Source organism: Genypterus blacodes, unplaced genomic scaffold (genome assembly GCF_046128005.1).
Source record: "Genypterus blacodes isolate CSIRO-AG114 ecotype Tasmania unplaced genomic scaffold, CSIRO-AGI_Gbla_v1 ptg000214l_1, whole genome shotgun sequence".
Lineage (NCBI taxonomy): Eukaryota > Metazoa > Chordata > Actinopteri > Ophidiiformes > Ophidiidae > Genypterus > Genypterus blacodes.
In genome coordinates, this window is record NW_027467013.1 from 374,225 (window position 1) to 388,895 (window position 14,671).

Genomic DNA, 14,671 nt, shown 5'->3' on the forward strand with positions numbered 1-14,671 from the left:
GGTGACGCGCCGTGGACCTGTTGGTCTGGTTTGGACTTGCCACAAAGAGATGAATCTGCTTGACTCTTCTTCTTCATTCACACTCAAATCTCTATGAGACAAAGGAGAAAATGTCCGCACACGGCCTGCTGAGCACTGTCTTCTCCTGCTCGGGCAGCCCCGAAGCTGTTTACAAGCGGAGACTAAGACAGACCAGGAGTTTGGATCCGGCGATGATGAGACATGGAAGTGAAGCTGAAGTGACGAAGGTGAGTGACCTGGTTAGGGCAGCTGGTTTTGCTGGTGTCCGATTAGCCACGAACGAGACAGGAGGATCAGTCGATGTGTGTGTGTGTGTGTGTGTGTGTGTGTGTGTGTGTGTGTGTGTGTGTGTGTGTGTGTGTGTGTGTGTGTGTTGTGTGTGAGGCTTTGGTGTTCAGGTTGGACACGCACATAGACGGTGATCACACTGGTGATGTTGGCGTTAAAGTTAATTTGATGATGATCTGATGATTATCATGGCTCGTGGCTCTTGATGAAGACTGACAATGGTGTTAAACTAAACAAGCAGAACAAACAAAACAAATGCAACATCAAAATGAACTCTAAAATAAAGCAGAACAAAAAGTGCCACACAGAGAGGTGAAGTTCAGAAGTATTATATTTCACACTTGTGATCATGATATCAGTGTTAAAGAGCACAAACACACACATTTGTGTGGGAAATACACAGGTGACTTCACGCAGTCACTCACTTTAGAGCTTAAATGCAATTACTATCAAGTTTGACAAGGTCAGAAATCAAGAAATCAGATGTTGATGATGATTGATGATGATGATGATGGGGTGATGGCGATGATGATGACAGGGTTCCTAATTGACCTAGAACTTGGCAGTTTTGCAGTTTAAAACAGGATTTTCTCCTCCCCTCTCATTTGTGTTTGGGACAATAACACAAAATAATACACAACTGCTCACCACCCCTTTGATAGCTCTTTTATCAACGCGGGCATTGCTTTGCTTTGTTTTTCCATCAGATAGACTGAACATGTATACACTTTATCCAAATCCAGGAAATTAAATTCCCTCCAGGGTGATGTAATACATGAAATGCCAAATACAGGATTGTATTTTTCCTGTGGCAGATTCAGTGGAGCTCATGTTAATGACTTTAGATACTTTTGGGGGTATTTTTCATCTAAAGCAGTGGATCACATTTTATGACCTTATAAAATCTTTTATAAGAAAGAAGAAGAAGCAAAAGAAAATGTGCAGCATAAAGAACAGAATTCCCTTCAGCTTTTTAGTGCAATAAAGTGGTGTGCAATCTAAATAGTAAAAACAAGTAGAAGTCCTTGTGAAAGGCACTCAGGCATCGTACTTTCCACCTGGTATATTTCATATTCTGAAGTTTACCAACGCCACTCGCAATATTCATTTTATTGACAGCACTGATTACGACACTAACAGGTATAATCCCACTAAGCCAGAGGATTCAGTGAGTAATGCTGCAGGACTTTACTGTCTCTTTCATATTAAAAATTAGTTCCATACATTCTTCTCGATGAAATCACCTGAGTGAAAGCTGTTACCTGTGTGAACTTGCAGACGTCTGTTGACAGAGAAGTCAGTGGAAAATCCTGTTTCTGAATAATTTATTAGGACAAGCACACACGCAAAAACATGTTGTCCCGCTTTACAGCATTCATGTTGTTGTTCAGAGTTTTACCAAAAGAGCAGAAGTGTGATTGTGAGGCGTTCTTATAATGTGTGTGTCCCTGCACAAACGAACCTGACAGGAGTGAATATGGATTTGCTGAGGATCATTGACTATTCCTCTTGGGTTTACACTTGTGTGTGTACGTACAGTATATATTATCTGGAAGGCACTGTAAATGCTTAATAAAGAAGATTTGTGTGTGGGAATATGAAGAGGTATATTCAATTAAAGCTAATTATTTAAGAGAACCAATTGGGTTTTAGTGTTACATAATACTCCCTGGACACAAGAAAACGTGGAAATGAGAGCAAAATATACCTAATCACATATTTGATTTGATAGAATTACCTTTGCCATTGGAGTCTCATTAAGGGATAAAAGTATTTTAGCTTTATAGCGTTTAACATTGTCATATGTCCCTATTTTGAGACTGTGTGTAGTGCTGTGCTTAGGCTGGTCCTCATGGTAACACTGTTTGTTTAGTATAATGGAAATGTATTACAGATGTGACATAATAATGGGCTTGTAATGAATACCAGGTATCTGCTCTCCGCTGCACTCATCAACAAGAGCCCAGATCCTTCAGCCAGAGCCCTTAGAAATGTAATCACTATTAATCTGAATGAAGCTGATTAATATTGGAAAGAACACGGTGACAGAGAGGATATTTAATATGACTTGTGTCACGGGTGAGAAGTTGCATTCTGCTTGCAATAGAACGTTTAAGGAGTCACAGCCACAGTTTGTAGTCTAGTTTATGTTCAGTATTCTAATGTTGAAATCAGTTGCTCTTCACTCTCCTTATACTATGAATCCCTGGTATGTTTCCATTGTATACCCTTTCCAGTATTTCCAGAAAGTACAGCTGCACTCCTGTATCCTTAAAGTCAACAATGCCACTGAGTGGAGCCTAAGCCTGCAGAGCTGAGGTCTGAGGTGTGATACCCTTTCCTAAAAACTCACATGACCAACTCAGACTGACAAAAGTGCACACTGCGCTTCAAGCCAGTAATTAAAATCACATGTGCTTGTGCAAATATCCATTCAGGGACAACTGTATCTTAGGAACCGGCACAAACACTGGAGTGAAGTCAGGTTGACTTTGTTTCCCCCTTTTTTGTACCAAACCCTGGACCTCCACCCCCACTAAGAGCCTCCTCGTCTCTTGTTGACTCTATTTTTATGAGACGTACTGCAAGTGGTTTAGGACTTGATTCCAAGCCCAGGACTTGCATTTTTAAATTACTTGTATGCAATTCAAACCCTAAATAATAGTTTTTTTTGTAAGCTTTGTCCAGGACAAGCCAAGGAGCACAAATGATGAATCTGTTATCTACCGGAATTCATCATTACAAAGAACATAATGTGCTCTTGTATCCTCATTCGGGTCTTGTCACATATATGCCATGCTTTGTTATAAGTCTTCAATATGTGATGTCTTAATGTTGAGTGTCTTCGTGCTCTGTGCTGCTGTGTTTGAGTAGCCTAAGCTCAAATGTAAAGCAGAGACATCTGGTTTACATGAGGAAGGTCTCAAGTCTTATTTCTCACAGCAGAGCAGCATGACCTGATCCTTGGCTCCGTTCCCCCAGGCACATAATTCTTCCCACAGGAGACTGTCCGTTTGCATGGCATGCAACTAAACCTGGTGGCATTCAGTTCCCCGAGTCTGATAACACAGAAAAACACAGTTGGTTAGAGAAATAGTTTTGATATGAATCTGTTCTAAAAAGCAATATTTCCGTTTCAGCTATTATCTAAGCTAATGTGTCCGTACTCCAACCTTCCTGTGACAGTTATCCAGGCAAGGACCAATAAATCTGCCCCGGATCTGGCTCGCTTTCTTCGAAATTACTAGATGGAGGCTTTTGCAACACTCTTTCAAAGCCCAGAGACAAAGATCGGGATAAAACTAAGGCATACATGACTCAAGGCCGTCTTCCAGTAGGTGTGATCTGATCCGGAGCCATTGTATGCGATTGCCTAGGCAGTAATTATTATTGTATAGTAATTGGCTCTCAGTAATCTCCATTACTGAGCGATGCCGCCACAATTGGAGGACAGTTGGGCCTTAGCAGAGGAATGCACGCTAAGGAGTGCCGCTCTATTGTTGAAAAGGCTTTGATCTAACTTTAACTTTGTAAATACCCAACTTGTGGTTTAAGATAATGGCATATTGAATACAGTTGTGTTCGTATGGAGGATTTCTGTTGTATTGATGTAAACACACATCCATCCATTCATCCATTCATTCTGCAGCCTACAACCTACAGGTAAAGGACCCACAGTATTAAAATGATATGTTGTGTGTATTGGAAAACTCACAGGTCTGATCTTAGGTAAATACATGTGGGGTGATGCAGCCTTTGCTCTGCCCCAGTATGAACTGGTTTGTAATACTTGAAATGCCAGATCTAACTATTTGATCCAATTCCATGTTATTTTTTAATATTTTCTTTGTTGTTGTTATTCTATTTGACTAAGTCGTACCCTACTTAGAAGCTGCTTGACCTGCATTTGGCACAGTCAAGAAATGGAAATGAATTTCTCTTAGTTGCACTGATGCCAGCACATTTTGAAAGTGAATGACAGCAGAAACTGAGATTACAAGGCTTGCAAAGACACTTAACACACTACATATACACATATCTGGAACAGAGAGCGAGCGATCTCTGTGTTTGAATATGTAAAACCTGGACTTAAGCTACTGGACAGCATTTGGTTATCAGTTTGGAGTGTTTACTTTACACTTCTGTAAGCAGATCCAGAACTATTCGTTGAGATGACGCTTGTAAGTTCTATATTTGACTCAGTGCTGTAATGCTGTTAACCAATACCTAAAACTGCGTAGTGTGCCGTATTGAACTCCCAGAATGAGCAAGGATTCCTCCCCTCCATCACCTTCCACATAGTTTGTTTCTGTCTGACAGGCCATTTCCTGTTTAGATGGCAAAAGCTGCTGATATCATCACCCTGCATAGCATTAACAAACCACCTCATTCCACAACTCCAGGGGGTAAAATGTGCTCCTTCAGAGGTGGAAAGCATTTTATACTCATGTAGTCTGTTGTAATTTTGGAATTCTGCTAGTTTAATTACATTTTTTGTTCAATATTGATGCTGTGTTCAACATTCTACTTGTGTTAAAGCAAAAAGCCATGTGCAAAAAAGTGTGCATTGTGAAGAATGGTCTGTGATTATTCCTTCTATTTGTACTTTCAGATGTATTGAATTGGTTTCATTGTGTTCAGACAGTGTCTAAATCATCACCAGATAGATGTTGCAGTAAAATGTCCAACAGAACTGGAAGCACAAAGTATAGTACACAAGTAAAGTATAGTAATAATAGTAAATCTGGCTTGTTTACTCCATTGTAGCTTGGAGCATGCATGTATGTTTGTATTTGTTTGAGTTTTAATGGCAGCGGTCTACTGCATTCGGCCAGTAAGAGATAATGTGCATAAGGTCTGTGGAGATTCTGCTGAGTGTCACCTATCTTGGCTTATAATTCAGCGCTTTATGGTTAAAACACCCAGCGGGTCAGTGCATCAGGCAGACTCAGCACTCAGCTCAATGTTTACTGTCCCCCTGTACAATCGCTATTCATTCAACTCTTCCTCTGACAGAGCTCCACGTCAGCAGCTTATTATTAGTCAAGGCGTCTAAGGACATGTTGTTGATAATACTGATTTGTCTGAGATTACAGTGGCACAATATGATGGCAAACCTTGTACTCATTGCATAAGTCTGGTGCGCCGTGTTGTCGTCTGTGGAATAGAACGCACAAGACTTAAAGAATGAGAGGATGTGAGTCACTGACTGACATGTTTTTGTTGGTTCTGTTAGTTCCCAAGTTTTCGTTCTCAAGATTGATGTTATTCTGTGTGTCGCCTGTAAGGTGTTTGTCCATCTCAATGAAAATATTGTTGTTATTAAGAGTTTATCAAATCCCACACATGCACATAGGATCATGGATGTAAAAATGCCGACGTAAGGCAACTGATTAGATTAGAATAATGGGGTCAGAGTGTGAGGTCGCATGTGGAAAGCTGTTCCCATAAAGTTCCATTGAATGACATCCGGGAATATCCATCACCTGACTGGATATGATTCAAGTGTGTTTGATTGAGTGTAATCTCAGTTTTCAATATGGATGGATTGTCTGAGCTACCTTAGACGCTTCCCTTCATTGTGGAAACCTGTCAAGTAAGCGGTATCTGAAGCTACATGTGTGTGTTTCACTGCATCCTGCATAGTTACATTACATTACATTACATTACGATCATTTGGCAGACGCTTTTATCCAAAGCGACTTACATTACATTATATTACCACCCTTCGCAGAGGGGGGAGCAATTGAGGGTTCGGTGCCTTGCTCAGGGGCACCTCGGCAGGGACTCGAACCGGCAACCCTCCGGTTCTTAAGCGGAAGCTCTACCCACTCGACTACTGCCTCCCCAGTTACTCTAGGGACATGCGTCTTTGTGTGTGACAGAACAGTGTTTCTTTAATTATTACTTCATATATTTCAGGAGGTGTGCTCTTTTACTTTGAATGCTACTGTGTGCATCGTTCCATAACAGGTTTGGCATGAATCTCTAATATTGCGTTGAAAAAAACCAAAACATTCCTGTCATCGTGCAGACTCGGAATTATGATTGAGTAGCTAATGAGCCTGCATGCAAACACTCTACTCGTTCTATAATACCTGTAATTCGGTACTAATTCAGTTGAAAATGTGCAAGACTATAATTGCTTTTGATGGGAAGATATCATTTAATTGACTCTGAGACTGTGGGAATCAGTATATACTGCACTCACACTAGAGGAATGCCTCGCTGCATAATTACTGTTAAAAGTATTTCAAGTCAAATATTGCTTCTTTATTTGCGAGACAAAGGTGCGTTTTCCATTAGACAGAGTTTTGCTCTTTATTGAATATAAGCATCTCTTTACATTCTTGTGTTTTATGTGAATCAATTTTGCAAAGTGCTTGACATAAGCAGAGTTTATGTTCTGTTTTGAATCAAACTGGATGCTTGGTTGAACCTTTCGACAGTATCAAATATACTTTGAATTCACAAACAATTGCTATTCCAAGACAATTTTCATCAAGTTGTCAAGTCACACAGCAAACATAAGTAACTCAACCACAGTGGGTATTGGTCTTAAAGACACATCCATTACTCTGTATTCCAACAGTGTTATGGTCCCCATAGGGCTCATACTCAAAGTATATAGTAAATGATATGTCTGATTTTGTGGTTATTGTGGCCTACATTCTGTTGAGGGGTACATTTGTTTTTGAGGCAATGGATCGGCTCAGATCAGCTCTGGGTATTTACTTTAGAAACTCTATATTTGAGAGACGTTAATTGAGGTAAAATGTTTTCAGTGCTGTCCTGATGACATAATGCTGTAGATGAACATGTCATTTAGTCCTGTAACCAAAAAATTACCCTTTCAGTTGACAATTCAAACTGTACAGATTATCTAATCAGAAACAGAAGACCGATTGTTTTGAAATAGACTTCAGAATCAAATGCTCACGATTAGTTTTGACAATAAATTGCTTCTGCATCGTCTTACACAAAATGCTCAAATACAAACTGAGATGTGTCTCTGTACACATTTGTAATGTGCGATGTCAAATGTTTTCTGGGAAAAAGTAACAGGAAGCAGTTAGTGTGGCCTCGTTTGTATTTAATGCATGTGAGGCACTTTAATGTACGTTTATCCTGATAATGAGCTGCTAAGCCTCTTTGGAACACGGCTCTTATGATTAGCCTGACTGTGCTGGATCAAAGGCACTGTAATCTCCAATGTGGAGATGCTCAAAAAGCAGATTACTTGGTCCTGTATAAGCTATGAGTCCTCAAACGACCCATCTTGAGCAAAATTCAGTGAAGAAGTAGTGTCAACGATTTATATTGTTGCTAGATCGTTCATTTAATACAGTGGATAATACTGTGCAGCCTGGATGTCACGGGAAGGTGCACTGCAAATAAACAGGGGAATAATTAAGATGAGGGATTTCTCAATTAAGATCTTAACATGCACATGATTCCTCTGCAGCGATTGAGTCAGAAGTGTCTGAGTGAGAGATTGAGCTATTCCAGATGTGCAGCCGCTCAGTCAGAGAGAACACCTGGGCATTTTAGTCTCACTTTTCATTCTCAATCTGTAACAATGTGCGCTTGTCGCAGCACTGCTGTACACGCTGAGGGAAAACAGTTTTATGTAACTTTTTTAAAAAAACACCCAGAATTGTCTGCAGCCCGAGCTGGCAACACCCAGACTGTGAAACATGAATGTGGGCCTAATTGGCACCTCGCTCCCTTGCCAGTCTCACAGTTGGGAGGTGTTTCTAAGGCGTCTGGACACGTTTGGTGTAATTGGAAGTGTGACCTCAAGATTTACAACCTTGATGACAACAAATAATCCCTACTTTATTACAAAGATAATATACAATCAATGTTCACATTTAATTAGCTGTCAAGTGAGACAAAGGCATCTGTCATGTTGTGTGTACTTCAGAGAGAGTGACTGGTCATGAAGAGGATGGCAGAATTGATGATGTATCTGTTTTGTGTGTGTGTGTGTGTGTGTGTGTGTGTGTGGCTGTTTGCCCCCAGGGTGACTTCACCTGGAACAGCATGTCAGGGCGTACTATAGGCCTCAAGCCAGTTCTCCTGCAGAGCTTGTCAGAGTTGGAGAGGGTTCGCCTCCAGGATGTGGCCTTCAACCGACTGCTCAATGATCGTGACCTGAGCAGCGACATCGCCATGCCTAAATGTATGAAATCACACGCACACACACACACAGACACACAGACACACACACACACACACACACACACACACACACACACACACACACACACACACACACAGACTTATATCCATCAATCAAATGGGTAATTACATATCACTCACAGTTTCTTCAAATATATCTGTCTTTTTATTCCTGATTTAGAAGAGTGAAACTTTGACAATGACATTCATGGCACATTTGAGAAAAATGTGGTTATAGAGATTCATTCTTCATATTTTCCTCTTTTCTTTTGATGCCCAGTAGTTTCCCTGCTTTTGTCTGCTCTTTAAAAAGAAAATAACACCTCTGCTTCTTTTCAGATGGACAAAAGCGCAAGAAGACACTAAGGCGGAAGTTGGATTCATTATCTAAAGAGAAGAGTAGAGACAAAGGTACCGTAGACCGTAGGGTGGAGGGAGAGGTGGGTGGAGGGGGGCTCTGTCCCACCCAGTGAAGATAGACACAGCTTCTTTTAAAGTTGGGGGAGAGCTGCTGAGCCCTGTCACACATTTGTTCCCCTCCAGTGTTTCTTACACACCAGCCTAGTCAGCCATGGACACTGGAAAAAGACATTCTTTAATCCATTCGGCTAAATCTGTGTGGAAGTCACCGGAGCAGGAAAATCTAAGCTGTTTATACCCAATGAGCACTGAAAAACTACAGTTTTGTATAAAAAAAAAAAAAAAAAAAAAAAAACGTCATTGTTCAGTCAACCAAACCCCTGTACTGCAGCAATTTTGGCAGGAGAGTGAGGTTCCCTATCAGACAGGCAGTGAAGGGAAAAGAAAAACAGTCTTGGCTCAGTCAGCACTGTCTGCTCTGCAGCACGGGCTAGGGGGCGCTAGCACATAGAAATACACTATATGCAGGATAGAGAGACACTCATGAAAGCAATCAACTACTAAATATAAATAAGGCTTTATAAGTTTATGTAAGTGTAAAAAATTGAAACGAAATGAATCTGCATACAATTCATGACCAATTAACAAAATCATGCATCTATACCTATAAGTGTTGAAAATATACCAAAACCATCAATAATACTGAACCAGCATCTTCCTAGAATCACTCTGGTGGTAGTTTAATGTTTCTAGGTTTAATTGCCTTCAATATAATGTATGTGTGAGCATAAGTTTTACTCTACCAAATCCTAATAGATGTCTGGTAAATATCTTTAAAATCTATGAATATCTGGATTTGAGCTAAATTGCCCCTATAACAGTCCATCTTAGGATACACATGCTTGATTTTTTCATTAAGTCTGTGTCTGTCTCTGTTTTTGATAAATAGATAAAAAATGTCAACATCATTCTGTACAGAAAATATGTTGCCCTTAGGGTAAAACATTAATCATGATAAATATGAGGAAAAATGACACGACGGGGCCTTTAAAAGACTCATTTTAAAAGCTTCCCCTTTACTTAAAGCCAACATGATGAACTGTGTGTCTCCTTGTATCTCGCTCCCCCTCCCTCACGCAGACACGCAACCTCAGGCCTTTGGCTTGCCACTATCGCAGGTCATATCGAACGACCGCACACACAAGCAGCGGCACGATCCTCAGCAGGAGGAGCACAGGGACCTCAGCGATGTGATGCAGCCGCACCTCCACCTCTCCTCCAAAAGGGTCAACAGAGATCTCTCCAGCAGCAACTCGTCCCTTAGCTCCACGTCTGAGACACCTAATGAGTCGCCTCTGCCCAGCCCAATGGACACAGCCCCGCGCACACACAGGAGGGTAGGTTTTCTTGCCCTATAACTGCATTTCAAGCAGGAGCTGAATCTTCCTGCTTGCACACAGAGGAAGAAAGTAACGGCCCCTTTAGATTTACAGCTACAGACTTGTGAATGCAGCACATCTACTTGTAATGGTGTACATTTTCTATTATAGTATTCCTGCTTTTACTAAAAGGATAAGTGCCCTTTGCAAACACTCTCACATATTCAGACATTGGCCGAATGACGGTGCAACCATTAAACAAACGAGCCGTATTGTGTACAATCAACTGAACTGTCTATCGGGATGCATTGACTCTGAATTCGTTACCGCTATGACTCACAGGGTGGAATGTCGGTGGATTGCATCACTGACCTTGATGATAACCAGTCTCGGCTCCTGGAGGCCCTCCAGCTGTCTTTGCCCCTTGAGACAGCTGGCAACAGCAAGAAACACCAGGAGAAAAAGCTGAGCCTCAACCCCATTTACAGACAGGTGCCCAGAGTGGTAGATCGCTGCTGCCAGCACTTGGAAAAATACGGTACATATTATTAAAGTTCAACATGTGACAGTCGGGCAACAATCAGTACGAATAGCAGTGTACAACTCACCCGATTTCTTTGGAAACATTTAGTTATTAAAACATTTCTGTTATTTTTACATGACATAGTTGTTTAGTGTTCTGTTGGCACTGAGTTAACATCTTCATCTTTGCTCAGGCCTGGACACAGTTGGCATTTTCCGTGTGGGGAGTTCCAAGAAGAGAGTACGACAGGTAACGTTTACGATATTTTCCTTTTATTGTTTTAGTGTGATGTAGTAGGAAAGATGTGAACCAGGCTCCTAAATGTAAATAAGAATCTGTGTAATATGTCCCTGTTCGTACACATTCACTGACCTTTGCACTCAACACAATGAATTTTGCCAACTATAATGCAACAGTTAAACATATAAAATGATCAGTTATTCTCATATTTCTTCCAGCTTCGTGATGAGTTTGATCAGGGTTTGGAGGTACACTTGGATGAGGAGCTCAGTGTCCATGATGTAGCTGCCCTGCTAAAAGAATTCCTCAGAGACATGCCTGACTCACTGCTGACAAGAGAACTGTACACTGCCTTCATCAACACAATGCGTAAGGGACACACACACACACACAAAGACACACACAAAGACACACACACACACACACACACACACACACACACACACACACACACACACACACACACACACACGCATAATTGTTTTCCTCGGTGTTGCAATAAAAAGGATGGGCAGTATTGAAGATTGTAGCCGATAAGGAACAAAAAGGGACATTCATCCCGGAAATGAGCAAAACCTCAAAGTTGATTTTTCTGGTTACGGGAAGGATTACGTAACCTAAACTTGCTCAACCTGAATATGACCATATTCATACAAAACTGAGGTAGAAATCACATATTTCAGAGTCATGTGATAACGATCGACCCACCACATCCCTTTTGCTGTGACACTAATGGGAGAACATTATAACATTACATCACACACATAAGTTGTAGTTTTGTTTGAATTGAATGAAATGTTGTGTTACCTTCTGACCGATTTTAATCTCACTTCATTTGTTGGATGCTTTTTTTTTTGCAGTGCTGGATCATTTAGACCAAGACAACGCCATCCAGCTGCTGATATTTCTGCTTCCTCCCTGTAACAGCGACACACTGAAGCGCCTCCTACGCTTGTTGTCCACTGTAGCCACACATGCTGAAGACAGCCTGGACAGGGATGGAAACGAGGTAAAGGAACCATCACAATGTCATGGAGCTAGGTACTTCACTGTTCACATCACGTGATCGTTGGTGTCCTTATCCGTCGTTTCCCTGTGTGTAGATAACAGGAAACAAGATGACCTCCCTCAATTTAGCCACCATCTTTGGACCCAACCTTCTACACAGGCAGAAAAGCTCAGACAAAGAGTTTGCGGTCCACAGTTTCGCCTGCGTAGTGGAGAGTACCGCCATTATCACCGTGGTTGAAAGGATGATCTTCAATTATGACACACTCTTTATGGTAAGCTGTCCTCACTGCAAATATTACAAAATGTCAATCAACAGGCGTGTGAGTTTTCTAAGTTCTAAGGACTAAGCTTTACTTATCACTCTACACTATAACCACTCGTTTTTACTCTTGAACCTCTCATGTTGCGTTCAGTGACTGTGACCTTTAGTAGGTGACATTTTCTTAGAGAAATACATCTCTGGAATCTGTCATTTATATGAGGTACAAAGCGTTTCCTGCGTGTAACTGTCTTCCCTCCGGCCCTCCCAGGTTCCTGCTGACCTGCAGAATGAGGTACTGATGAGTTTGCAAGAGACTGATCCTGACATTGTAGATTACTTGCTGCGAAGAAAGGCCACTCAGGACGAGTAAGTTTTGATCTTTGGTCTGATTGCATTCATCATGTAGGGCTGTATAAGTGTGCAGAAGATGGGATACAATATTATGAGCCGTCTGTGGGCCTATTACCTAAATCAAAACTAGTTTAGTAATCGTACAAGATGATGTGCCTAATTTCTTCTTCTTTGTTTCTACAGGGAACCAGTCTTTCGTGGATCAGAGGAGTCATTCCCTTTAACTGACAGATGCTTTTCCAGTGACTCCATCAAAGCATCCAGTGGAGAGGTTTCTCCCTATGACAACAACTCCCCTGTGCTGTCAGATCGGCTGCTGTGTAAATGCCAGGAGGACAGGAGTCCACACTCGAGCAGGCCCAGACTGCTTCGGCAACATAGTCTCAGAGGCCTTTCCCAGGACAGACTGGACGACTCCTCCATTTCACTGTCTACTGCCAAAGGTAAAGGGAAGTCATTGCAACAAACTTAAAACTTTCAACTGACTATTTTGCATTCACACAAAGATCTATTTACTGTAAGTGAGGCAAGTCATCCACTTCTTTGTCCTTGATTTAGTTTACAGCCTCATCTCGACATTTCTGTGAAACAATAATTGTTGAAAAAATACTTTTCTGTTTACCCATAATAGAATCTTTGTTCCATTTTCTGCAGATGGTGTTGACGTTTGTAATGAATGTAGGAAAGTAAGTGAGTCATCTCACTCAGGTTCCCTTGAGGATGTGTCACAATGTGACTCGAATGGATTGGACAGATTATCAGAGGGTCTGAGCAATCACCAAGGTAACAACAAGCTGCCCGTCAGACCAACACAAACCTCATTGGATGTGACAGAATACAGGCCACACCCCCCGGTGTCTCGCAGCAGCAACATTCCTCACGAACCCAGAGGACAGAGACAACCAGAATCTTTATTAAATCAGGGACTGTGTGGCCAATCAGTAGTCTTTAGCTCAGACAATTTGGCAGGAAGGACAGGACATCCTGAGTGGATGGATACTGGGTCTCCCCTTCACTTCTCTGGACCTCAGACCTGTATTCCTCACTCCACACCCTCCCTCTCCACATTTCAGCCTGAGGGTCTCTATCCCAAAATCTCACAACAATCCCAATAGAGCAGAGACTCTACAAATACTGCAGCTTCCTCCGCTTCCTGGAGAGGGGAAGGCTGCTGGCACCCTGGACTGGCAAAGAGAGATATGTCATATACTGTATGGTCGATCCTGTCAAAAGATAATGCTGGTACCCTGTCAGACTGTGATACCTTCTTGTTAAACTGAGCCAAAGCTGGCTTTACGAGCAGAGGTCGTTCCCCTGTCAGGTTGGCAGTTACTGTAATGTTGCTGTCTGCATGTGCTATAAATAACTCTCATCATTGAACTGTATTCAGCTGATAAGACTTCACTGCGTTTCCTGAATGTGTTCTTGCTGTGATATTGCAGGGTTTTAATGCGTTGCATGATAGAGATGATTTTACAGAGCCGGTTTGTACCTTTTTTATACTTAAATTGAATGTAATTAAATGTATATAGATTTTTTGCTGCACACATTCACCGCAAACTTGTACGTAGCCTTGAATTGTCATAATTGCACATGAATGTTTCTATATAATTTGAAGCCATGAATTTACCTTGTTTTACATTATTTACTGTAGCTATTATTTACAACAGTGAGGTTTTCTTATGGGCTGTGATTGTGATCTAGTTAGTTGAAATGCTGCAGACTTTGTCAAGTTTACCACAATCTTTTTCTATATATTTCCAGAAAACAAGAAAACATGGAAAATGTATATCTCTGTACACACACACAGTGTATTCATTTGTATTTTTTTTGGTATCATATTACAACAACAATCCAAACAATCTTACCTCCTTTTAATATTCAGCTGTGACCTTTGACCTTATATTATAAGAATACTTCTGCATTAACGTCTGTACAGTATTTGGTAAATTAACTGTACTGCTGTTTTTAGTAAATGCCTGAAAATTATACAATTGTATTTTTCATATTTCCAAAATTATATATACGGAACAACAAATTCCTATACGCTCT

General features: G+C 41.1%; 1 protein-coding gene across 1 annotated transcript; it reads left to right on the top strand.

Moving 5' to 3' along the window:
- Window positions 1-14,630, top strand: LOC143015952 (rho GTPase-activating protein 6). Its single transcript, XM_076170130.1, has 12 exons — window positions 1-248; window positions 8,335-8,494; window positions 8,833-8,904; window positions 9,994-10,250; window positions 10,575-10,770; window positions 10,949-11,004; window positions 11,214-11,364; window positions 11,856-12,004; window positions 12,099-12,278; window positions 12,537-12,634; window positions 12,803-13,062; window positions 13,274-14,630. The coding sequence occupies exons 1-12, from the start codon at window positions 111-113 to the stop codon at window positions 13,732-13,734; spliced, it is 2,178 nt and encodes a 725-aa protein (XP_076026245.1). The 5' UTR covers window positions 1-110; the 3' UTR covers window positions 13,735-14,630.
- The last annotated feature ends 41 nt before the right edge of the window (window positions 14,631-14,671 follow it).

Coding starts and splice junctions, on each gene's coding strand:
- LOC143015952 (XM_076170130.1), top strand. CDS start 111: ATGTCCGCACACGGCCTGCTGAGCACTGTCTTCTCCTGCTCGGGCAGC. Junction 249..8,334: donor GTGAAGCTGAAGTGACGAAG/GTGAGTGACCTG, acceptor GTTTGCCCCCAG/GGTGACTTCACCTGGAACAG. Junction 11,365..11,855: donor TGCCTTCATCAACACAATGC/GTAAGGGACACA, acceptor TTTTTTTTGCAG/TGCTGGATCATTTAGACCAA.